This window comes from Pleuronectes platessa, chromosome 20 (assembly GCF_947347685.1).
Source record: "Pleuronectes platessa chromosome 20, fPlePla1.1, whole genome shotgun sequence".
In the NCBI taxonomy this organism is placed as follows: domain Eukaryota; kingdom Metazoa; phylum Chordata; class Actinopteri; order Pleuronectiformes; family Pleuronectidae; genus Pleuronectes; species Pleuronectes platessa.
In genome coordinates, this window is record NC_070645.1 from 16,936,550 (window position 1) to 16,962,797 (window position 26,248).

Here is a 26,248-nt window from a genome sequence, read left to right on the forward strand (position 1 = left end):
TCTGTAATTATGTTGTCAGACAAGATGCTTATAGCAGTAGCATTCATGAATATTTGTACAATATCAATGCATGCACAGCTGGCTCTGCAAAATTGAATGTGCTTTTTTTTAAGCTTATTTTTTAGTCGGCTACATATGTATTTAAACCATCTTTCAAATATTTCTCCTTTAAATAAAAAAACATATACAGGATCCTGCACAAAACAGTTCTTTTTTAGGGTTAAACCCCTTGAAAACAAAGGGATATTACACCTTCTCAATTCAGTCAAGTCCCTGTCTGTTCTTATATTGAGCTGTAGGGCTGTAGCTAGGACAGTTTTAAATATCTGCATCAATTCTTTGTCCATCAAGCGTAAAGTAAAAACCTTAAATTCCCAGAAGATCAATGTGTTCAGTGATATGTGAGGCTGTGTGTTAAGTTAAAAGACGTGTTTTTAACTGGTACTTTAATTTAGAAATCTGACTTCTACAACACAAATGTAAATACAAAAGAACAACACTGTGGGTTCCCTTTTATTCTTAAAATTTTTATGTACAAGTGCGACCGATTTATTTTTTTCCAATGTACATTCAATATAGAAAGTTTATATACGTAATATTACATTAAACATTTCACAAATTGCACTAGTCTTTCACATAGATTCAGAATCAACGTCATTCGTCACATGGTAGCAGAAGCTCATTTCTGGTGGTTATTATTCTTTATAAATATTCTAGTGCTTTTTGCATTCTGGGGGTGGAGAAAGGAAGAGAGAAGGAGAATTACTTTAAAAAAAAAACGAGAGACAGAAAACCTTCAGAAAGACAGAGAGAAGAATGAAATGTGAAAGCCAGAGGAATAAGAGGCTGGACATTTTGAGATCTGCGTCAACCTTGAAAGAGTGGATGGAATCATCAGTCTGAGGACTCGAGTGGCATTTTCTTAAGAAGAGATAAGAGAGAAATCATATACATCCATTTCATGACTTCCTATTTTAACTTTGTTCCTTTTCCAAATGAGGATTCTTTATATAGACAAGAAATTGACATATATGCAAGAGTTGGAGAGGTCCTCTGCACAGACGTGTCGAGGCAACCCTCAGGTACACAGAATATACACATAGCCAATCGGGAAGAGGAACTGGATAATGGAGAAAAGACAATTAATGTAAGCTTCAGTCTTTCTTATGAAAAAAAGAATCTAGTAAAAAATATATTCATACAAAAAGTAAACTTCTGTGTTGTTGGAAGAAACAAGAAAAGTGGAACAAAGCAAAAACAAAACGTGGTCATCCGTTAAAACAATTTCAAAATGTTTGTGAAGACTTGAGTGCCATTTGGAAGGGGGAGAGGAGAGTGATGCTGGAGGAGGTGTCGCAGAGATTTTGGTGATAGTCAATGACGGCCCGCTCTCCTCCGTCTTCCTCTCTGTCCATCCCCTCATCTGGGGAGCGGAACAGTTTCTGTCTGAGCCGCGGTGGTGGAGCTGCAGGGCAGTCTGGGTGCCTGGGCGTGACTCTGTGTGTGTGTCTGTGGGTGTGTTCGTCAGCCCAGGTCTCCAATGTCGTTGTCCACAGGGGGCGGGACGCTGGGCATTACCGTGGTGCCAGTTCCTGCTGTAAGGTAACCTGCTACTCCTGGACCTGCAGGGGGGAGAAGGGGAGGTGAGCAGCAGCGCAGGTGGGACTTCTGAGGACGGAGCTACAACGATGAACTAAACTACAGGAAATCAACACGTGCATGTGTGAAGAGATGATCACTACAACGACTGAAAGGTTCCAAAGAACAAGGAAAATAAATGTCTTGAAGCAGTGATTTTAATAATCTTTCTAAACCAAATAAATTCTTTGGTTGACATTTTGTCGAGTGGTCTTACAAAGGAACTGTTTTCTTCTCCATTGCCGACTTCATAATGCCAAGATTTTATGTTTCTTCAGGATTTTTTTGTTTTCCCATCAAAAACAATATAATACAGAAGAGATTCTGACTTTTGCACGGGAATTTTAGTAAATTCCTGACGCTGTGGTAGGAAGTCGGTGAGTGAAGATAGGATGACATGGTTTAAAGTGCTTCAAGGATGGAAAATGAAAAAAATTAATGGGGGGAGGTTGAAGATGAAAGTAAAGAGGGAGGGAATGACGTTAGGACTGAGGTCAACGTCTACCTGCATCAGAGCAAGAGAGAGGAGGGCTGTGAGGGCCGAGCTCGGGAGTCTAGAGCCCACCTCGCAGTGGGCTGCTGGCGGCAAGGAGAGAGGGAGTGGAAACCCCTGAGAAGGAAAATGTGGAGGACAACAAGGAATGGAAGGGCAGAGCCAGGAAGTTATAGGACGTGGAGATAAACAGGGTCTCTGGATTTAAGCACAAGTGAGGAGTCAGCCACGAGGTGTTGTTAGGATAAAGCAAAGCAACAAGATTCAACAACAGCTCAAAGACACGTAGGACTTACCTTGTGAGCAATCAGGAAACATGCCAAACTCTTTGCTTGTTAGGAAACTGTGTTGGACAGGAGGTTAAGTTCATTAAACACTTTACCTGTCAGGTAACCTGCTGTCTGCGACTCTGAGATGAACAGATCATGTTTCTGGTCTTTGAAGGCACTCCACACCGAGGACCTAGCAAGAATCTCATTCACCTGCACAGCAGGGATCGATGCAGGGTTTCAAATGAGAGGAATAACCAACATAATTAAAAATAAATAAATAGCAGTAGTAATCATTCAAGGGACTTGATTGATAATTTTTTACCTGTTCGCCGAACTGAAGGCTGCGAGTCATGGACTTTAGAGCCTTCACTATCTGGGCCTTGGTCGCTGACGGGTTGTCTAGTGTCTCCAGGCCGATTCCTTCCAGTAACCTCAGGAGGTATGGGACCAGCTCCACCCTCAGAGCCTGTTCAGTTCATTAACAACAGAATTAGTCCGGCGACAAGTCATCAAACATGTAAGACAAAAAATACATCATAATGTTGAGGGTTTACCTGGGAGACCAGTTCTGTCTGCTCTTTCTGAAACATGCGGTTGAGAGCTTCACAGGCTAATCCGGCCATGTCTGCCCGAACCTTCATCCCCGTCATGAGGGGGCCGATGGTCTCCAGAGAAGCCATGGAGCGCACACACAGCTACACGCACACACACACACACACATAAATGATTTAGTTTATGTGTTGTAAGGAAGTAAAAGTTCACATTGAGTCAAGCAGCGCTGTGTTTATTCTACAAATAAGAGCTTGACTTTATTTTCAAGTCTATATCCCTTAATATTTTTTGCTGCTTCATGCTGAGGTTCCCACAGAGCTTAGAAATATTACTGTTAAAAGCTCTAACTTTGTATAAGTCATCAAAGTAAAACAGTATTTTGCTGGCCCTGTATTTTTTTGTTGATTTCCTGGAATCTTTCCTTATGATTTCCCAAATAACAGCTGTGACTTTTACTCACTTATAATATATGAAATATAAAGAAATTGGGAGTAAAACAGTTCTTAATAAGGACACATCCCTGCAATAATAGATATTTTTTTTCAAAACTGTCTAAGAAATTATTCGAGGAAATACTGAATCTGCAAAATAAATCTGTGTATTGAGACTCTTCACCTCATTGTCTGACAGCACGTGGATGAGGCGGATGGAGCTCTTGGGTACAGCGTTGTTCTTGTGGTTGAGCGCGGCTATGATGCGAGGCAGGTGACCCAGAGGAGGAACCTGGTCAGCCAGCTGGCTCTGTGTGCTGAACAGACAAACTGCCGCCGTGGTCACCGTCTCCAAGGCCTCACCCTGCAGGAGACCGGAGCCATCAGTAAGACGTGTGAGAATAAAAGAGTAAAACTATTTCATTTGCATTTCTCAGTAGAGTAAACTCACGTGTGGATTGTTCTTCTCCAGCAGCTCAGTCAGAGTCTCCAGGAGCGACACCAGGAACTCGCGGGGCTTGCGCAGCACCCAGCCGGGCTGAGCAATGAAGATACGCAAGAAGACTCCACCAACCTCCAGCTCCCCCTGTCCTGATCCGTAAGCCACCGTGAAGTCCTCTGGTAACTGAGCACACAGGCCAAGAACGTTTAGTGTTGCATTCAATCAAACACAATAAATCACTTTTAGTGGAATAAAATCAGTATTATTGCTCTTACTTTCCAGTTCACATCAGGATTATCCTTCTGCTGTTTAAAGTGCCTGGAAAAGAGAATTAAAATAATAAAAATCATGTGAGACAAATAGAACTCTACCAGCTACTAGGTTGCAGTAAAATGTCATTAAATCAAAAGTGTCGTACTCAATCATCATCTCCCGAACAGTGGTGGACACTTTCTCCCTTGAGCCGTCATTCCAGATGAGTTCAGGGTTTTCGTGCGTTCCCTCAAATATGTGCACTGCTGCCTCAGCATTGTCTCGCATGGCGTCCATGAACACACCAGGAAGGAAACGCATCAATGTCAGACGCACCTGGCACAGAGTTAATAAAGAACATGTTTTAGTTTTTAACCGACTCATTCTTATTCATTTATTAGTCTTTTCCACCTCAGACTGACCTTTGGTCCAACCAGCTTGTCTGAGGTCATTTTGGAGAAGAGCTCCGCCGTCTGAGTGCGAACCTGAGGGTGCGTGCAGTTACAGAAGAGGTCCAGCAAGTAAATCAGGGCACCTGAGGAGCAGACAGATGAACAGGAACATCTGAGCATTCAGATTTCATGTCAATAAGGAGCACTCCACAGGAAATAAGAATTTTACTGACCTTTGGCCATAGCCTCTTTGACTATCTTTGTGTTGGAGGTCAGTGCGTACAGGGTTTCCAGCACCATCTGTCTGCCTAAAAGAGGTCAAGAAGGGTTTTAGTCCAAAGATACAACACTATAATAACTACAGATAAAAAAGACACACTAACTATAAGACAGTGAGTTGTTTGTTGTGTGTAAGAAGATCTTCTTACTGGAGGGAAGCGAGTGCAGCAGCAACAGAAGGTTTGACAACACCAGAGACTCAGCGATGTTGCCCACACATTCTTGGTTTGATGTCACTGTATTCACAACCTGCAGAAGAAACCAATATGAGAAAAACAAGCAATGGAAGACATTTACAGTATTTCAGATTAAAGAACAGTTTGTTTATACCTCCAAAACCAGCTGCTGCACTTTGCCAGCTCCATGAACCCGCAACAACGAGAAGAGCAGCTTGAAATGACCGATACACTCCGACTCCGAACCTGTGAGTTGACAGAGGAACGTGATTAGAAGATAAACACACCAGATATACATTTGCTCTTCAGGTCAAACAGGCCTTATATCTCACCTGGGTTGTTCTTGATGACATTGCGAAGAGCCTCTAAAGCCATCTCAGCGAAGCGGAGCCTCTCTGCGTGCTGCTCGGACTCCACCTTGTTACTCTGACTCATGGCCAGCAGAGTGTGGAGGTACTGAGCCTGGGATCCAACATAGTCCAGCAGACTGGCTGCAAATGCTTTGGGATACTAAAAGCCCAGGTGATAAAAAAACGTTACAACATTGTAAAAAGGCCTTTGTCTATTTTATGGAAAAAATAAATCTAAACCTAAAATGGAGGTTCACACAATAGATCATGATAAGCTTTATTGGTGGTGACCAGAGGACATTTTGAAAGGGCCAACAATAAAACATAAACAAAGAGGTTAAATATGGTTGTGAGTATTTGCTGATCTTTCACTCACCTCAAGTGGAAAAGACGGCTGCTCGTTGTAGACCCGCACAAAGATCTCTCCCACTATCAACTCCTTGTTGTGATCAGTGAACACAAACTCTGCACCAAAGCTTTCATCATTTTCACCCTAGAGGGAATACAGAGGTACATTAATAATTTGTTGGATTACTACCATAAAGCTTACTTATTAAATCTAATGTCAATATCTTACCCTCTTGATGTTTCCCTCCTGTTGACCCTCCAGAAACTCCAGCAGCTCAGCTCGTGTGAGGTTGTTCCAGATCAGGTACGGGTTCTCTGAGTTACTGTTCAGCAGCTTCAAGACCTAAATGTAACACAGGGAATGTAAACGTCAGTCTGTTGTGTTTGTCTATATAAGTAGATTCCATGTTCCTTTCCATATGTTCAACTGACCTCGGCAGGAGTTCCTCTTCCCAGCCTCCTTGAGATGTACGGCGTTAACATGGCTGCTAAGCTCTTTCGGATGGTGGGGTTCTCAGGAGGCGTGCCATCGATGCCATTGGTCTCTGAGACGGGATTGATTCCCTCCGGGTTGTGCGGAGGCTGGACGTAGCCTCCCAGGCGGCTGAGAGCTACTAGGCTGAGCTTGGCCAAGCTGTTTGCAACCTCCTGCTGGTTCGAGTCCTGGCTCGCCTGCACACCGCTCTCCTCCAGCGTGTAGTCGTAGTTGAAGAGGTGCACCAGCAGATGCCAGAGCACACCAGCATGGTACAGATGGGTCTGTAGGAAGAAATCCACTGCAAAGGAGCTGATGCACTGCACGGCCAGTGCCGCAGTCTTTGGGAGACCCTGAGAAAAGAGACAACATGGATCAGTACAGAGGAAAAAACACGTCTTTAGGATTTGTGATTAACATAGAAAAAAGATTTTTCGACCACACCATCCATCTCTTTACACAACAAGACTATTACAAAGGGTATTAGGCCTGTGCATTAACGTTTTATGACAAAAAGTGCTTTTTTCATATCGCAAATCGATATTCAAATATTTTCAAACCATCTCACCTTTCCATAGAACAAGATATGACACAGATCCCTGATGATATTGGGCAGTTCAATGATCTTTTCCCTGCATTCCTCAAACTGGGCTGCCACACTGTAACACTTACAGATGTGCCCGCACACCTGAGGCACAGCAAATGTTAAAATAGTGTTAAATTAATCATCGACACTCTTTTGTACAAAGAACAACAAGAGAATAAAGAATCAAGTGTTTAGTGATGATTTTACCTGCACAGCCATGTCATCAGGTTTACTGGACGCAGTTAATACAGCAACACACCGAGAGAGAGCCTCCAACAACATCTGATTAAATACAAGCAAAGTTTATTATTCAATCATTCACATTTTCCCAGTTCTCCAAGTATATAGAGAGCTTGAATGTTTAATTGTGACAGCTTGATATTACAGGATTTGTTTATTTCTGTATTTACCTCGATGCCGTTCTCGCGGCGCAGCTCCTCAGCGTTAAGAGCAGAGCAGTTGACCGTGTGGAACGCCAGTTCAGCGGCAGCCGGGAGGAGCGGGGAGGTTTTGGAGAAGAGCAACCCATCCTCCGTCTCCATTGTGATTGTTTTGATGAGCATGGGGTAACCGGCGTATTTGTAGGGTTCCAGTTCTGTTTATAGACAAAGAAGCGGCCAGATGACTTAAAAATCACAGAAAAAAATCAATTTCTCTGCAATAAAAATCCACAAAATGAAATGAAACCTATCTGCCTACCTTGCTTGTGTTGATTGAACAGGATGCTCTGGGTTTTGAGGATGAGGATGATGTTTTCTGGGTCGGGTCCATCCAGGATTCGGGCCGATTTTGTGCAGAGGAACTCGTAGGCTTTGTTGACTTTCTCAAACATGTCCTGAAGGAAAAAACAAATTGAAAACAAATAGGACGACATTCTTAGTCCAGTAAATGTTCTATCAGTAAAGACTGTAATACACACCCTGCCCTCTGGGTTCTTGTCAGGATGGTACTTCTGAGCCAGTCTGAAGTAAGCCTTCCTGATTTTACTCTCCTCGTGCCTGAAAGAAAAGCGATATTAGATAGATATTAGCTAAATGTATGGTGTCCCTCTATTTCTAGACCAAAACACACATTTTTAGAGACCTAGTATCTAATATTTGATTAAGAATTTCAGAAAAGTAATAAGTCAAAGTCAACTCACTGCCCCTGTCCTTTGGGAAGGTTGAGGACTTCGTAGGCGTCATCTACAGACATGGAGGGAGGCTTCTTCTCCACTTCTCTCTTCCAGGCTTCAAGAGTGTCTCTTAGCAGCTTCACCTGTGGGGATGATAGTTGTGGATCAACATCTCAAAAGAGCCTCTCTGAGAAATGCAAGCAGGACATTTATAAGAGGGTTACGGTTAAAGACGTACAGCATCTCTTATGGTCCAGTTCGGGAAGCGGGAGGTGTCACAGAGATGTCTGAGGTAGTAGATGTTGCAGAAGAGCTCGTTGTCCAGCTGAGGGAAGCTGATCACGGGGATGGGGCAGTACTGGTAGAGGGCCCGCGTGTTGCTCTGCAGTCTGGGGCTGAAGTCAGCTACATGTGCCGCTATCTTCTCAATCATCATGCGCCTGAGGAAATTCAAACAAAAAGTATTAAAATTCCTATAAACCAGACGGTGGCTTTTAAGTGTTGCACTTCTAAATAAGTCCTTTAAGAGAAGAACCTAATTAAACATGACACGAACTAATTTCTACCTCATCTCGCTGCTCCAAATCGCCTCAGGTGTATCAAATTCCCCGAGGAATATCTCAGAGAAGCGCTCAGCCTCGTAGTTCTCCAGATAACACACCATGGCCTCAGGCAGCACCGTTCCCAGAACACTACGCTGCACGATGTCCGGACCCTTAGACTGTGGAAAGGGAAACATGCAAATGTCAGGTTGGATTCATAAAATATTTAAATTGATACTGTAAGATTTAGATCTGTGTCTGAAATAAAGCAATTTCACCTCCTCTGATTTGAACGCTTGCTTCAGGTGAGTGTATTTCAGGAACCTACAACCACAGGGATATAATTAATAATCTCAAACTCATACAGGAAAACACGCAGAGGTCACTCTGATCCTTCACAGGTGCCATTGAATACATTTTGTATACTTATCCACCAACACATTTTCTTTGTTTATGAAAAAGAAGCCAAATAGAAAATATACCTATTTTGTATTATTACTCTGGAATTAATTCTGGCATGTGAGGATGTTTGTATGCGTCAGTTGTTTCTGGTGAGTCGTCACCTTGCAACAGGAAGCACGTTGGAGCCCGTGTACATCATGATGAAGAAGAAGATTCCAGTTAAATAGAGGCGCTGCAGATTGGGGTTGTCTTGCATCACCAGGTACAAAACATTGGCGACTTTTTCCACCAGGATCGGATCAAAAGTCAACAACAGCTGGAGAAGATAGAGAAAAACAATAGAAGACCATCATGATATTGTTTAAATTCATTCATTAGAGTAGAGATGGCATCTTAAGGACACATAAATCAAACTGTGCAATTACCTGGACAATGTGTGGGAGACAAGCATTGTCAGTGATCATCCTCTTGATTTTAGGTAAAGGACGAATAATGGCATTATCTTGGTCCCTAAATAAAAAATAAATAAACAGGTATATTACAGTTGTGGTCTCTTAATTTACTGGACCGATCAAAACATATCACATTAAACAAAAGACACAGACAGTCTGTGTGGTCCTCACCTGCTGGGGTAGTAGGAGCACATGGTGATGAGCATGTTAAGGATTAGTGTTGCCAGATCGGACTCATTCATCACTGCCTGTCCTGTGGCCAGGAGGCACCATTTCAGCTGGGGGATGGCCTGCAGGGGGCGCCAACCATCCATGCCCTGAGCCCAGCAGCGTGTCTTTGCCGTCAGTACACCCGTGCTCCAAAACTCCTGCATCTGTGACAACAAAAACACAACACAAGGATATGCATGGGTGGCTACTACAAAAATAAAGTAAAATAAACATACACTGAAAAATAAACTGCAGCAACTGCAAGGGGAATTGTTATTTCCATTTATTATATTTTGATAAGCTATTGTTCGCAAATCTTTCCTCCGTGTCCCTTTAAGAGGATTACATACCTCCTCAAAACTGAAAGGTCCTCTTCTCTCTTTGTCTGCGTTACCAAAGTACCACTCCTTCTCACTCTCCCTCTTCATGTCGGGCGAAGCCTCCAGCACATTGGTCTGTGGAAAAGAAGATGAACTCTGTTTGACACACGCCACATAGATTAATTAAAAGATTCTCACGCTTGGGGTCACTGTTGAATTAAATCCTATCCATGGCTCAGTGAGAACTACAACATCCTGTGTCATGTGTGATCTATTAGATCAATGGAGCCATACTTTTCATGTCATGTGACTCTAAAACCAAGGCAGTGATGTTTTCTACCTGCAGGGGCACAGTAGCTCTGCTGGTATGCAGATGAGCTAGCGTCAGCAGGTCCACCAGGATACGCACTCCATTTGAATCCATCACCTCCTTCACATTTTTCTGAAGAATAGAAAGTGAATAAATATTCAGGACACAAAGAAAAAAGTGGGTGAAATGAACAGGTGATGCTGCTTTTATCAACTCACTCTGTTGAGAATCAGCTTGTTGAGGAAGAGGATGATTCGGTCTCTCTCCAGTTTGTCTGTACACTGAAACCACGGAGGTGTATTTTAGGTTTTGGGATTCATTCCTGTATTTATGCACACTTGCAGTGACATTTTCCCCGTACTCACTCGGTCCAACATGCCCACGATGTATTTTGTATCTGTGAAGGGGCCGATCTCCTCGAAGCACTTGCCATAGACGATGGAGAGCGCCTGCAGGCACAAGCACTTCATCGAAACTTTGGGTGTAAGCAGAAAGCGATGGTAGAGCTCGTTGAAGAACTCGTATCTAAGAGGAAAGAAAGAGAGAAAAAACGTAAAATCTAATGTTGGGATTCAGATAATAATGATAATATTTGTGCAGCTAGTTTGGTTGAAGCCTTACGATCTCTTGATGGCATTCGATTCATCATTTTCATCCTCCTCGAGCAACAGACGCAGATAATAATCCCCAATTTTGATCTCATCTGAAAGGCACTCATATTTCACCTGCAAATATATATATTCGTATGAGATGTAGAAATTACCCTGAGTCTCTTTGGGGGATTCACAGCAGTATTGCATTGGGAGCTTATCAAACGCAGTTATAAATTAATGCTACAAACCTCAAACTCCTGGTGATTCCAGGAGATGACGGTGGCATTGCCAAGCTCGCGGTCCACGCCGAAGGCTCTCATCTCCCCCTCCAGAGCGTCCCGCAGCTCCTCCCTCGTCTTCAGGTTCCAGATGAGGTTGGACCGTGCATGGTCGACCTGGAATCTTGAGAACATTGGAAAAAGAAAGTTAGGAGAGTAACTAAATGATAAATAAATAATGATCAATAATCAAGATGATCACAACACATGGTCCAGACCCTGGGTTGACTATAGTTCTCTCTATGGGACATAACATACCGGTAGTAAAAAAGCTCCCAGTTGGATTCAATCTTTATTCGCTGCCGTCTTTTCCTCAGGATGACAGGCTTTTGGTTTGGGTTCTGCAAACGAAAGACAGGAAACATTAAAGATCCGCATCAGTTTATCAGTATTGAATATTATTATTATTCCAAAAAGAGAGTTGAGGAGTTAGAATGGCGACAACATGATACACAGACAACAACACCTGAAATGAATGGCACCAGTAACAAAAAATGTTTTTGAAGAATGGAAAAAAGTCAGATATTAGAACGATGAGACAAAAACAGTAACCTGTTAAAAGAAAGTCAACATTGCACCAACAGAGACAATAAGTTTATGAAATACAAAAACCAAGATGGGATCCCAAAATTCGGTCTGTTCTGTAATTCTTCCAGGATGAGTCAGCGTTTGCACATAGTAAATTTCGAAACAGCCTTTTGAGCATTTTCTGATTTTCAAAATTAGGCCACCGAATATTTTTGCTGCAAAGACAATGTTTATAATATGACCTGAAGAGTCAAACTAAATGGGTCAAATATTTGTTGATACAAGACACAACAGGTTCTCTGAACACGTCCTCTACTAAGATCAGGATAAGAAGAGACGTGTTCAAATGCCGTTGTTATCTATTGTGTAAATGTAATGTGTAATATGTTATTATAGAGCAGGCAGTGGGTCATCAACTGTCAGAATTAAAAAACACACTCAATATGCCACATGGAGATGGAAACACGGTTTGGTCAGAGAGAGAGAATATAGGCATGGATCCCGTTGGTCAATCCTACTTACCAGGTTATTTCTGTCCTGCTGCATTGTTTGACAGCAGAGAAACCACACAAGACAGAGGGAGGGTAGGGTAGAGACAACACAGAGAGGTTATTGTTCTTTGGGTCAAACACGAGAATTACAACAGGGTCACAGGTCACTAGGCTACTGATACAAAGACAGTTTCGTACAAATCTGTCACTAAATCCTGCAGATTTATTATCTGATAATCCACTAGATTTCATGCTAACACCAAATATGAAGGGAGCGTTAGAGGTGCAAATGTAAAGTACTGGCTGTGACAGGGAAATGTCCAGTGAATGCAAGCCTATCAAAATGCACAGTTGATCAGCATCAGCCATTTTGAAAATGAAGAAAAGGAAAACGAGAGCACGGTGACATTCAGGTGAAAGGTTTTGAGTTACAGCTTTGTTTGAAGATAGAATTCATTTTGTTGAAGCAGGCAGGAGCAGGCAACAGTTAAGCTGACACCGTCGACCTCCACCCAACCACACACACACACACTTTCTATTAGACACACAGGTTCACAGGTCCTATCTGAATTATCTTGAATCTACTAGATTTGCATCTTAACAAAGGTAGAAAGTTAGAGAGGTGACCATTGGAATTGAATAACACATTTACCAAAACAACAGACTATGGGGCACAGACTAAATATACCTGTAATGGAAAACTTGTCAAATAAAAAAGCTGCACATGCAGTCTGGAAAGTAAATATACAAAGCACTGCATCTTGACATATATGCTCCTCTCGGTCAGGAAGCAACAGCTCTGCTTCCAAAGCAAGATGCAAAGCAGCTGCAGCTGAAAAGTATGTTGCTGTGTTTGTCACTGGACTCGATGTTCAGAAACAGCAGGATGAGCAACAGCTAGAGAAACCAGAGCAGCAGCAGCAGCAACAACAGCAGAGGCATATCTGATTAGCGAATCAGCCTTTTGACTCACTTTGTAAGGGAAAATAAATCCTCACCTCCTTCTGTGCTATGCCCATCTTATCTCTCCAGTGCATCAGAACTATATCAGCCTTCTCCTTGGCAAACTTCTCCACCTCTTTGGCTGCTTTGCCAGCTAGCCGCTGCCAATCAGGCACTCTGTTTCGGTTTAGCTGGTCCTGTGGAAAACACAGAAACACATGTTAAGAACCATGTAGAAATACAAAGCATTGATTATATTTAAAACTCCTTATTTGTCTGGATACCTGGGCGAGTTTCAAGTTGTCCCGGATGTGCATCCTGTCCACATCTTTCTCTGGGACGGGGTCAGGACTGTCCAGGTAAGCCAGCAGGCCTGTTGGCTAAGAGCAAAGTGAGAGAGGATCACAAAGTGAACTTAAACAGGATGTCAAAGCTGCCAGACTTTCGTTACAATAATAGTTTCTGCCATGAGTATTGGACAAGCATCAAAAACTCGTTTAAAAGTGCCAACTGGGCAGATTTGGAGCCGTACCAGTATCCTCTTCAGGAGGTTCATGGCAATAGGGTTCTCTGCTGTCCACAGTCCCACCAGGTGACGACTCAGTTGTCTGAAGAGGAAACATGTGATGTAAGCAGCTGAGCCATTGTGTTATTTGTCAGACAATATGCCTTCTTGTTTATCTACTGTAAAAAGTGTAGTTTATTTGACTGCTATATTAGGTTTCTCAGGTTGAAAGAAAACTGTTAAGTGTGTATTGGTTGAGGTTGGACCTGTTGGTGAGCATCCTCTGATCAGAGCTGATGGTGAACAGAGATGTGTGCAGATGCCTTGGAAGAGCCCCTTCACTTAAGGCCAGCTCTTGCATCTTAGTGGCTATTTCCTTGTCTCCCTCCTACAACAAACATGCAGGTTTATTAGCAACATAAATCACGAACATTAAAGACAGAATAATTCATGCTGAAGAGCAGCTAACCCGTGAAATACGTACCTCAATAATGGCCTTCATTACCAGCCCAGCTCCCTTCACTATGGCCATGGAGGGATGCTAGAGATAAGAACAACAGATTTCAGTTCACGAGAATGTAATGAATTTATCGGAGTCATATTATTATCTATTAAATAGATATGTGGCAACCAGCATCACCACAGGCCAAACAAACATTTCAAACAGGCAGGTTTAGAATTGAAAATATTAAAGCAGATGTAGTTATTCATCAGTACGTAAACCAGCCACCTGGAAGAGTTTGAACAAGGTGCGTCCGTTTGACGCAGCCATCTCAAGCAGCATGTCAAACTGCTGCCCCTCTGTGGTTTCACTGTAGGGGGCGCAGAGGGCAAACGTTAAGAAGTCCAGCAAGGAGCTGATGACCAACGCTCCTGTTCCTTGGTCCTGTAAAAAAGCACGAGAAGGACAAATGAGCGTGGTGACCCTGAAAAAAACCCCATCTCCAGTTCCTCATCAGCCTGATAGCCTGAGCTGATGCTGAAACAGGCTTTAACAATGAAAAGCAATATACCACATTAGTGATGAATTTTTCAAGGAGGTTTTCCAGGAACTTCTTAGAGGACAGCAGGGAGGCCTTGTTCAGCTGCTCCTGCCTCAGGTCATAGTCATCGTGCATCGGCTGGAGTAAAAGACACAAGATAAGGTCTCAGCCCAAAAGCAAGAAACGTAGCAATCAATGAAAGGTATTTCCATAGCTAACAGGTTACTTACACACATAAGTGCACAGAGCATGTCTATAGCAGCATGTGTCACACTGTTGTTGTTCCTTTTTAAAGCTTTTACCGTCTTTACTCCCAACTTTTCCCTGAACCTAGAACACACAAACATAAATTCACAGATTTAGTAACACTACTAAATCTAACATGCATTGAAAAAAAAAAAAAAAAAACATATAGAACTGATATACAGTAGAGTATAAAACATAAAATGTATTATTAAAAACAAAAAGGTCTGGGGGTGGATACACAAAGAATTCATTGCTTTAGTAGAAGCTCGTTTCTTTTTTCTACTGAACTTCAGAGCATAACATCATTAAAGAGGATTTCCTCAAAGCAAAACCAAAACATCTAAGAATTTATAGAGATCTGTGTCTGTGTGAGGGAGACACCAAACTGCAGCAATGAATTTTTCAGGAAAAAACAATCTGGCTCATTTGCTTCAAGGAATAAACAGTAAATACAGTTTCTCTCATACATCTCAGTGATGCGGAAAGACTCAAAGTTTCTGTATATATTTTTTTATTTCCAGAAATGTAGAGGATAGATGGACTGAAGCAGATACTTGGAGAGAGATGAAGCCACAAACATAAGAGGATGAAATGGCGAGAGTGAAAGGTCAAGACAAATCAAGGCAGACAGCTCGACTGAATGGAGTGAGGTGACACAAGCTCTGCTCTGAAGTGCCTGTAAAAGGCCTAAGATGAAAGCAGAGCAAAGATGAAAGAGGAGGAGGAGGCCGACCAACAGACAGCTAAGAGGTTAGTTTGAAAAGAAACGAGAAGGAGAAGAAGTAGAGACGGACAAAGGGCAGACTGAGATGTATGGATTGATATTTACGTAGCATCTGTGAGTCCAGCCCCTTGACCAGACCTTGGAATGACAGAGCATGCCTGTTACCAGCAGCCCAACAAAAGTGTAATTTGAAGAAATAAAGTGAGAAGGTAGAGCAGAGCATCTGTTGCGTCCTTACTTAGGCAGCTGGGTGAAGGCCTGGAAGCCAGCCTTGGAGGCCACTAGGCGTCGTATGGCCTGGAAATGGCTCTCCAGCTCAGCGTTAATGGCGGGCAGCTCGGCCTCCTGGGATAAAAGAGCTAGGATGGCGTTGTTGATGAGCTTCTCCTTGTTCTCGGAGAAAAGACCCTGAAGAGAAAAGTAACGGCGATGGGGGAAATTAGTTTGAATCCTGCCTGAGCAGATGGGTGAGTAAATCACTCAGGAGCCGAACACACTCACATCTTGGGTTACTGCATGCAGCACTCCACTGTACGATATGTTGGCGTTGAATCTGAACACTGCGTCCGCAAAGTTTCCATCTGAGCAAAGGAAAGAGGGAAGGAAGAATTTAACAAAAGATCACATCACCTGACATTTTTAACTAGACCAAGAGACCACAGCCCTGTTAGCAGCTGTGTGAGTCTGTAATCACAAACATAACCCCATAACTAATATCATATATCATATCGCGGACATGAGCATTCAAGAAACAGTTGAAAATAAAATCTTCATATAAACCAATGTAAACGTTATCAAATACATTTGGCTTCCTGAGGATTAAGGACTCTGACTCACTGGGAGGTGCTGCCAGGAATTTGAGATGCAAACTCTCCACCTCCTCATCAACGGGCATGCTCAGCAGGCCCCATCTCTGCCCTCGCTGCGTCGAGGCCATCTTAACGCACACGTCCCTGTTGCCCGATGCACGGACTCCATCCAGTAGGCTGGCTAACAGGGAGTCCCTACACACACAAAGAAATGTTGTTAAATTCATGACACTGATGAGTGGTGGGGAGCACCGGTGACGTGTTTAAGATGTGCAGCAGACACATGCGAATGAAATGCTCTCATCTTCTAAACAATATAAATAGAACCGAAAATAGGGACAAAAGAGGTTAATACATTTACATAAGACAATTTACAAAAACACAGGACTTGCAGTGTCACCACACACATAAAGAAAGATGTATGTCTTACCTTTCTGTGGAGGAGAACTTCCGGATCTGACCTCTGATGAACTCTACAGTAAACACCTGAGGGTTGTCTACATCACAGATGAGAGAAAATACCTGAAGGAAGAGGAAACGTTCACTGACTCAACTCATACATGAAGAAATAAACACAGGTGGTGCAGTTAAAATTGAACTTTAAAGGACGAGAGAGAAGAGAGAGAGATTCGGGATATTTCAGCCTAAAAAAATGGTATGACTTGCTGTTGGTTTAGTGTTTACCTCGCCGAAGGGTTTGATGGTGGCTATGTTGTATGACGCTGGGTCTCTCTCCACTAGACATGTCTCTGTCAGTGCCAGGATGCGCTTAACAGGTTCCTGGAGGAAATCAGGAGAGAGAGAGCATTACAATCTGTAAAGGAGACTCCCGTTAGGTTCCTGGACCCAACTGTGAGAAACAAGATGATGCTAAATGTTCTGACCGGGTGACGAGGTGTGATCTTCTGCACCACGAACTCTGCCACTGAAGTTATGCTTTCATCCGAGCTGTACTTCCCCAGCCGGTCCGTCACAAAGTTCTCGAAGGTAAGAGTCTCCTTCCTCAGTCGTAGCATGATGCCAATGTAGTTCCCAGCATGCTCGATGGCGCTGCGGATGATTTCTTCTCTTTGCTCCGAGGCAAACAGATGCTATGAGGAAACAGGACACAGGGAAGGAAAATCGTATGTTAGCAGAGACAGAAAATAACAAAATCCATTGAAGCATAAACACAGAAACTCCATAAATGCATACCAGCCTGCTGAAGCCTCCATAGAGGATGCAGAATCCTCCCTGGTAGTCAGAGACCTCGGCGAAGCCCTCGACATTCCGATAGTCATAGGAACACACCACCCGGTTAGTGTTGGGGTCAATCTGGTCGATGCCGCCCGGTGTCACCTCTAAACATACCGGCTTTCGTGTGTCGCTCCAGTGGTGCTTGTAGCAGTTGTAGCGCTGTTGGAGAGCACACATGTAGTGAGACACGGTCAGTTATAAGTCACCACATACACTCAAATGTGATTTTAAATTTGTATTGACTGTAGTACTTACCCGGCCAGTTATCTTTCCTTCTGAAAACTCTGTTCTGAATCTCTATGAAAGATAACAGAAAAGAAAGATGATGCGATGGTGCTGACTTACACAGCTACATGTCAAATTGTTGCGGTGTTCCACATATTAACACTTTTAATTGGTTCTATGGGGAAATACCCAACATGGTTGCTGTGTTTTAACACCTCAGCATAATGAGCTTATTTCTACCACAACAACAAAAAGCTGTCTGCTGATTCACATCTGTGATAAACTCAGACATCGAGTCCAAGGGCCTGTGATTTGCAACCACTGCATTCCCAAACAGTGTGAACGTAGTGACTTTGCTGCAAATTTCATTTCTTTTTTACCAACACAGCAAAAATGTGCAGCCGTGACACTTTGAGAAAGCAATAATGTGCTGCATCAAACCTCACACCTGAGATCTTTGTGTTAAAAAATGTGTGTATGAGGTCGGTTTAATCATTCTCTATGATGGCGGTGAGTCCTTTCTTATTCTCACCAGTGCTTCTGTGAGCAGCTCTGTTCGGTGCTCGGTCGAGAACTTGAGTGTTTCCGACTTCTTGCCACTGCCTTTGCGGAATGTGAGGTTGAACTCTGTTCCCTGACCTTTTCCCACTGGACCGATACCGCAGATATCTCCATAAGGCCACTGGTAAACATAAACAGCAACAACACACAGATGAACACAAAAGTCAGAGTCACACAAAGTTCAAATATTAACAAGTCATCTCTGGTAAAGTTCCTCTATTTAGCATTGACACCATCAACCACAACTTTAAAATGTGGTTTTAATGTTGTGGGTTATCAGTTTATAAGCAGTATATAAACATTTAATAATGTTTTATTACATACTATAGTGAAGTTACAAGCAGATACAAATGTTTATTAATATATTTATTAACAACTGTAACAACATTATGAGCAGATAATGAATGACACTTTATTAAGTGTAAAAATATTAAATACATCTTCATAGGATTTAACTGCTAACAAAGGGGACTTTAAGTTGTTCAAATGTATTTTTTTAACATTATTATATTTTCAAAACAACCCTGTTGGGACTGGATATACTAGATATGGATAACTACAACTAAGATTTAGTCCCTGAATGACGCTGGACTTCCTCTTTGACGGGCTGCACACACAGATACTGACCTGATTTGTTACTTCTAGCGTAGCAGGGTTGTAAGTTGTAATGCCATGTGTCCCCACTGAGAAGACTCGCTTGTACCTTGAACACAGAGATGAGATGAGTCAGAAACAAAGCTTAACCATCACCGGCTTGCACTTGGAAGCAGCAGCAAGTCAGACGACGGTGTGACGTCTGTTTGTCCTCTGGGCTCATGATGAGTCAAGGACAGGTGACGTCACTGGACGTAAGTTACCTGATGATGTCAACCGTTGAGCTTTATTATTTCAGTTTCAAGACATTTAATGAGCGAGTAACGCAGATGATACACAAACAGGGTGAAGGAATGATGAGAACAGATCATAAACTAGCACTTAAAGCTGCAAAATGACATCATGTGAGCAGGAGTGAAAATAAACGAGCAGCCGTTAATTATTGTTGCTGCCTCTCGTTGTAGACGAGTAAAATAAGACTGAGTAAATCCCCACTCGATCCATTATTACTATGAGATTTGCTATTCTTTCAATGCATTTATCATATTAGGTCCCTCCAGCTTTTTTTGATGAGTCACTTTATGACACTGAAACAAAAAAGACCAATTAATTTGAAGTGTTAAAAGAGGAGGGAGCTTCTCAAATAGTAGGAAGGACGTGTGAAGTTTTATTTTGCAAATCTTTCTGCATGTTACACTCTGTGAATTTGTGTGCATGTGTGGTACAAGCGTGCAGAATGGTGGTGTGTGGTTCATCAACAGTTCCAGGTGGCATTTTGTGCAAAATCCATAAGATTCTGCCTGTGGTTTGATTTGAAAATGGGTCATTTGAGGTTTTTAGATTCGGGCAAAGTTTGAGGTGAGGCAGGAAGTGTCCTGAGGTGATGAATGACAGAGTGGTGGTAGGGTTCAAATGTATTTTCATCTCCGTACAACATGTTCTTTTAGCACCTCCACTGTACACTCAACATGCTGACTGGGATCCTTTCTGTCTCGTACATCCTAAATAACTGGCGGTGATACCATTTAGGGAACTGGAGCAATCAAAGAAGCAGAGTATGAGAAAGACAAATAGTGAGGGTTACTTCCACATAATGCATTTGTTCTTGTGTACATAGTCCATGTTTAACACAAAGAGACAGGACAGTCCGAAGCCTGAGGCAAGGCGGAAGTGGAATATTACTCCCACGGTCAGTCTCCCTCCTTGTGCAAATGTCATGTCATTTTTTTTGGACACCTTCTTCATTAGAGAGGCTGAAGAAGTAAACTCTTTCACTGATGTTATTATCTCTCCCTGCAAGGTTATGTCATCTGACAAAGAATGAGACCAAAACTCCGTTCTGATCTCAGGGTGTTGCCTCTGTCCACATTATGACCTTGGTGCTATGTGGCTGTCTTAACTTGGGTGTCAGCACAGACCTCGTCAATTATTCATTCTCTCTAGACTCATTTTATCCCCCCGCCAACTCTATAGTAAAACGAAGGCAATATCTGACCCTCCCCGGGGGGGGGGGGGACAATGCATGATGTTTCATTTATACTATACTGGTCTTTCCAAGGCGAAGCCAGTCACTTATGATCAGTTTTAATAAGTGTGCCGGTTGTAAATAAAAAGGAGTGGGCTAAAATCCAATTGCTGTTTTTTTGCACACGTACTTATTTAGTGTTCTTTGAAAATAATGGTAAAAGAACAAATAGACGATCATGAAAACGATTTACTATTGAAAGATAACCACAAAGACTGATAGAAGTAGTCAGATGCGTCTGCAAAGTGCCTCTGAGGACAGCGTCATAACAAAGTGATGTAGTGCTCAAAACAAAGGAGAAATAAAGTACCACCTTCGTGTAGGAACGAGGGATGAGGTGAATTGGTATATTGATCACAATGTAGAGACTCATCCATCAGACCACACACTCAACATAACCAGTGACCTTTTAACTCATGCAGCTGTAGGTAAGAAAGGGACAGACAAGACTTTCCACCATTTGATTGATTTACATGATGTAAATCCCACTTAAAATCATACATACAGATTGTGATAAGTATCAGGTTACTTTTCATTAGGTTCTACTGTACAGTGAGTCTTTAAAACTTTTTCTGCCACTACCACGGTTTCATAATGTATCACATTAAGCAACTTCCTGTATCTGACCAAATTCTTCACAACTGCCACTCCTCTTTAAACAGGCTCAATTTCTCAAGATGCACTTGTATAGTGACAAACAAATCTCTATTTCCCACAAAGAGAACAGATTTGTATATCTAAAAACACGGCGAGGACAACGCTGCTTAATCCTCTAACCAAGAATGAACAAACACTGGAGTTCATACGTGTAGCGTGTGGACACAGAGCTGAATGTGAACCACAAACACACACTAGAGAATAAAGGGATAGTTACAGTACAACCCATGTAACAGTATATCAACAAGCATATCATGTATTTGTAACAGCTATTCCTAATTGTTCAAGGAGTAACATAAAGTCTTACAAAGAAATATGTTGATATTTTGTAAAATTGGGGGGGGGGGAATGGCAAAACTCTGAAATGACAAATAAAACCAAGATAAATCTTTAGTCTAAAAATCACGAAATTGCCCTTCATTGGGAAGAAACCGACAAATCTAATATACTCAACAAGCTACAGTCACAAGACTTAAATTAAACTTGATCATGAGCACAGACAGAGAAGGGAAGTGCTGCTGATACTCAAACTGGACACGCTACAACTCTTTAGGTCTAAGATGCAGAAATGCTTTAAAGGCTAGTTCTGAGTGTCACTCAGTATTCAGCAGATAACCTCGTAGAGACACTTTCTGCAGTCACGGAAAAACTACTCTTTCCTCTTCTAGTCTTTGCAGAAAATCTTTAAAAAACAAAACTGGCACTTTTTGAACAACCGTGTCAAAATTACTCCTTATTTTTGGCCTTTAAGGGAAAACTATTGTGAAATATTTGATACCCATTGAAGACAACAGAGGCCCACAATATCTGTGTCTGTGAAGCAAGCATCAAAAGAGGATATCCTCTTTCAGCATCTCTCGCTTTCTGTTGACCTTCTGACGATTTCATACAATCTCTTCAAACAGCAGAAATGCAGATGACACACACACTAGTTTTCTGAATCAAAGGAGGATGTGTCCAGTAAATATTCATTTTGTAAAACACTGAATACATTTCCTCACTCAAGCACACTCCTATCGAGCATGTGGGACAGGACCGATGCAGACAGACATTTTCTATCTTCATGCTCAAATTGATTTGAAGTGGAGGCCAGAGGCTATGAAATGTTCACACACAGCGAAGCAAAACTTGTTTTTTTTAATAGAATCAAAGATTAAAATGTAAAACAAGTAGACTTGAGTGAGTAGTTGGCTGATTGCACACAAGCCGGCGGTTATGGAGAACCTGATTTGACCGAGTCATATGTAGTTACACTTCACTGAGAAAAACAGATTTATATTACACAAGCACCAAAGACGGTTTCATTTTCATTTCTCTTGCTTTCTCATGTTCAGCTTTGTGTCTCTCGCGGAGGGTCATGGAACCAGCAGCTAACCCGTGCCAAACTAATTTAGACAAACCACCAGTAAGGGTGTACTGGGTTGGGCATCAGTCTCCACTGTCCATCACATGTGCATCAGCACTTGTTTCTGCCGGACACTTCAAGAAGCATTAGCCGGATGAAGCTCAAGTGGCGGCTAATGCTCTGCAGCCCTGGTTAAGTTACCAGAGTCAATGGCGAGCCTTAATGGGGCCATTTAGAAAGCAGGTATTGGTAATGTGATCCCACTGGCTCACTGCTCCAACTGGAGCTTGACCACTGTATTAGATTGAGTCTCTTCTAGTCTTAGGGCTACATTGACATGTGTAATTTAAGAATAAGTTATAATCTGTACAATGAAAACAAACTGTACATATATATAATTCAGATCATGAATAATGTATATAAGATTTAAAGGGGACTTTCATACATACTGTCAAACTATTGAATATGTCAATTGGAGAATTTTCAGGACTATGTACTAGTATTTTTTATAGAAATATTAAGACAAATAAGACATAATAGTAGTAATAGTAATAGTAATAATAACATTATAATTATATATATATATATAAACCCTTAGGTTAAGAAGCTTTTTATTCTTTTGTGTCCAGACAAAAACATCAGTATGTGGATGACATTTGCTCGATACCAGTTCTGTGCTGTGTTCACTATCAGAGTCTGTTTCTTTAGTTTAGATTTCATACGGCTGCACAGCTCTACAGAAACACCACAGCTGATCAGTGTTCAGCAGACGTTGCCATCCTTGGCTGAGATAAGGAAGTAAACACAATGGAAGCCCTGAGTCAGGATTGGAATATTTTCCTAAACCTCCTTCACAAGGTGACAAACAGAAGAGTCGACATTAAAGTTGTCTCGTAAACGGACACAGAGGCGACGTGACACAGACATTGCCGTCAATCCTGAAATCCAATCGGTTAGGCTGAAAAAAACAAATAGTGGGTCTTACTTTCCCCTCCAGGAGTGTTTGGTGGTGTAGAAACAGGCCAGGTCTTTGTTGTCCTTGACGACATTCATCTTCTCACAGGACCTACGACACAAACAAAAAGTTAGCATTTCCATATATTCAAACCAGATACAGCAAACATTTAGAAAATAATAGAAAGGTGGAAGATTGAATGTTCTATATGTTCTAGTTACACAGCACAAGGAGGGAAGGATCTCAGTCAAGTCACCATATAACCAGCACCCAGACCTTAACAAGTCATTCCTATGTCAAATCCATTCAGCACACATGCCACCACACTGCCACACACTTAACGCAGCCTTTCAACATTTTGCAGCTCATATAAAGAGACTCCCACCAGACGCTCCCATGGCTACAGAGACAACAGACCTGATTCCACCCATTCTTCACTCATATAACCTCAGCTACGAGACATAGCTTCAATGCAGGTGGTAGCGCGTCACTTCCATATCATTACAACCCTCTCCCCTCGGATATCTCCACTGGTGGAGAGTATGTTCAGCAAAAAATACACGAAGTAAAGGTCTTCCAATCCATGCTGTTATCACAGGCACAAAAACAACACAGCAGTGGACCAGCTGAGCATTTGTCAATAACGTCTGGTGCAGAGCCGGTGTGGTCTATTGATCCCCTTTAGATAAACAGCCTTGGTGACTAATTTGGATGAAAGATCATTGTTATTTGTAATCAGACAGCTACACACACTCAAACCAGGACAGCATATTCACAAGGATCAATTTTCCTTGTCACTAGATCTGGAGAGCTTCCTTCTAAAATAAGACACACAGCATCTTTGGATGGTAGTTTAGAGATGAAAGCTAGAAAGACAAACTGATAGTGACCAGACCATTGTCCAGACAAAGGAGGGAATAACGGCCTTTCCTTTCCTTAGTGCAGTAATTTGCTTGCGACTGCACAGTGACAAGGGGAACCTGTGTCAGCACTCTGCCAGGATCCTGGAAAAATCTGACTCCTGTTTTTCCTTCCTCTACGTTTCAGTGCGCAAATGAAGCAGGGAGCAGAAAAGTAGGTTCACATGATGGAATCCACCATTCACCAACAGTGTCTGGGGCAGGACACAGATATACACCCTGGTTTTTTTTACAACACTGGATGAGAACGTCTACAAATGATTGATGCCTGTGCTGGACAAACAAAAGGTGCCAGGAACAGTGCAGGGCCAAGTTTTGTATCGACGTTGTTTTCTTTTTCCAAACATGAATTCATGGAGCTGAATACTAAATGTGTTACGGAGCAGGGGGCTGATAGTGGCACAATAGATGTGAGCGACAAGCAGAGCACTGCTGCAAAAGGAGTCAATGCACTTTCTGTCATGTTACTGTGATGCCTGTAAAGAGAACCATGACGGCAGCTTCGAGGATTGGATCATGTGATTACCCCCCCCAGTTCCTCCTGCTAGTATGCAGATCAATAGCACATTATTCATGGTCTCAGTTTAGGAGGAGAAGACAGGGAAGGAAATGAAATAGGAATGCAGCCTACAGCACACACTGAATTAACATAATAACTTGCTCAACACTGGTCTCACAACATCTGAGTTTTGATAATTGATATATACCTACATGCTGTAATGTGGACAGCTGGGGCAGTGGGAACAATCCTATAGTGCATACAGGCTCTTGCAAAAAGCCCCTGCTAATAGGATTGTGACAGACTGCAACAGGCTGCATTATACTGGAAAGGCACCAGTTACAGCCACGATATGTTTAATGACAACTACGTCTCAAAACGGTGTCATTTTCACCCAGTTTCTCACAGCTGCAGTTCTACCACCTGGTTCTTTAATAAAAACATAAAGAGCAGGCGAACTGCAGGTACAAGGGTTAACCTAATCATGTGCTCACTATTACATCACTATATGGTCATAAGCATTTTTTATGATAAAGACCCAAACCAGACCTCGGCTAGCAACTGCAAAAACTACATATGCAAATATACAATGGGCCAAAACAATGACAACATACGGACCTTCAGAATAAAATGTGAATTCAGTCCGGACATGAGAACATTCTGCTGGTTCCCCCTCTTTTAAAGATGTCCCTGCACAGAGGACATTTTGCAATGGCCTCTGTTTATTTGCCAATTAAATGAAGCAATCTCACCAGCAGCACAGGAACATTTAACCCCCCGAAAACTTCACACATCACCTCGTATGATTGTGGCTGAAATGCACGGACGCCCTGCTTGCAACACACTAATCCAATCAATTCACAGATGTCTGCAGAAATAAAGATAAATGTTATATTCAAAACGTCTCATTTCAATTGTTAAACCGTTAAACGGATGAGCGGTGATAAACGTCCCGATCTGTCAACTGCATCCATGACAGGCGGAGTTGACGTTACCTGGCTCCCGGGCAGCTAGCTTTATCGCAGCGGGCCTACGCGCTTCGCTAACCGGCTAAAAACAAGCACGACAGCGCCGTTCGTGCTAATGTCTACGCCGCTGCTTCGCATCTAAACATCGACGGACACTTTAGCTATCAGCGTTTATCTGTAAAATGCGAGTGAAAACGCACTGAAGGAGGGGGGAGGCTAACGCTGAGCTAGCCCGCAAGCTAGCTTGTAGCATACCAGTGAGCCTTGCTAGGCTACTAGCTAGCAGCGGGTTCCAGTGGAGCGGACATGGAGAGGATGGTTGCGGGGAGAGTGGCAGCTGCTCCTGGGTGCGTTTACCTGTCGACTCGCTAGCGGGCGTTGTTCGTAGCGGACCCTCAGCCCCCCACCCTCCTCCGACTGCGGCTGGGAGCTGCTCGGTTTTGCCCACTGTGATGCTGGAGGTGCTCGGTGACGCCGTGTTCCCCCAGACAGGGCTCAGGACGCTGCCATATTCCTGGTACCACCAGTGTGCCGCTGCGCGTGCGCCGCCCCTGCCCTGTCATGCGGCTGTCAGCTGATTGGTTTGTCTGGACGCGGAAGTGTCGACGGACCTGACTCCAGATCAGTT

General features: G+C 42.6%; 1 protein-coding gene across 5 annotated transcripts; it reads right to left on the minus strand.

Moving 5' to 3' along the window:
- Window positions 1-495: 495 nt before the first annotated feature.
- Window positions 496-26,139, minus strand: LOC128425561 (dnaJ homolog subfamily C member 13). Of its 5 annotated transcripts, none has more exons than XM_053412217.1 (57): window positions 25,978-26,139; window positions 23,264-23,344; window positions 18,785-18,860; window positions 18,129-18,278; window positions 17,627-17,668; window positions 17,330-17,530; window positions 17,020-17,226; window positions 16,820-16,915; window positions 16,566-16,657; window positions 16,164-16,330; window positions 15,828-15,907; window positions 15,565-15,734; window positions 15,432-15,464; window positions 14,587-14,686; window positions 14,387-14,494; window positions 14,104-14,259; window positions 13,858-13,914; window positions 13,640-13,761; window positions 13,401-13,476; window positions 13,153-13,248; window positions 12,925-13,065; window positions 11,958-11,975; window positions 11,166-11,248; window positions 10,878-11,031; window positions 10,658-10,761; window positions 10,402-10,561; window positions 10,255-10,317; window positions 10,067-10,168; window positions 9,757-9,861; window positions 9,368-9,570; window positions 9,170-9,254; window positions 8,906-9,060; window positions 8,621-8,666; window positions 8,367-8,521; window positions 8,039-8,240; window positions 7,828-7,943; window positions 7,606-7,684; window positions 7,386-7,521; window positions 7,097-7,281; window positions 6,894-6,968; window positions 6,669-6,788; window positions 6,058-6,453; window positions 5,855-5,968; window positions 5,654-5,770; window positions 5,260-5,437; window positions 5,082-5,173; window positions 4,901-5,000; window positions 4,706-4,780; window positions 4,503-4,615; window positions 4,247-4,416; window positions 4,104-4,146; window positions 3,838-4,011; window positions 3,571-3,750; window positions 2,958-3,098; window positions 2,726-2,869; window positions 2,514-2,613; window positions 496-1,622 (listed from the first exon to the last, which is right to left on the minus strand). In XM_053412217.1, exons 2-57 carry the CDS (start codon window positions 23,329-23,331, stop codon window positions 1,525-1,527), a joined length of 6,819 nt encoding a protein of 2,272 aa, XP_053268192.1. In that variant the 5' UTR covers window positions 23,332-23,344; window positions 25,978-26,139; the 3' UTR covers window positions 496-1,524. The 5 variants fall into 5 exon arrangements, with proteins under 5 accessions (XP_053268192.1, XP_053268193.1, XP_053268190.1 ...); XM_053412218.1 differs by lacking the exon at window positions 25,978-26,139 and adding an exon at window positions 25,271-25,321; XM_053412215.1 differs by lacking the exon at window positions 25,978-26,139 and adding an exon at window positions 23,651-23,852.
- Window positions 26,140-26,248: the final 109 nt, after the last annotated feature.

Bases quoted from the DNA above. Each gene is read 5' to 3' on its own strand.
- LOC128425561 (XM_053412215.1), bottom strand. The intron at 16,916-17,019 runs GTCAGAACATTT...GATTTCCTCCAG, and splicing joins AGATCACACCTCGTCACCCG to GAACCTGTTAAGCGCATCCT. The intron at 7,944-8,038 runs GTACGTCTTTAA...TCATCCCCACAG, and splicing joins ACTGGACCATAAGAGATGCT to GTGAAGCTGCTAAGAGACAC.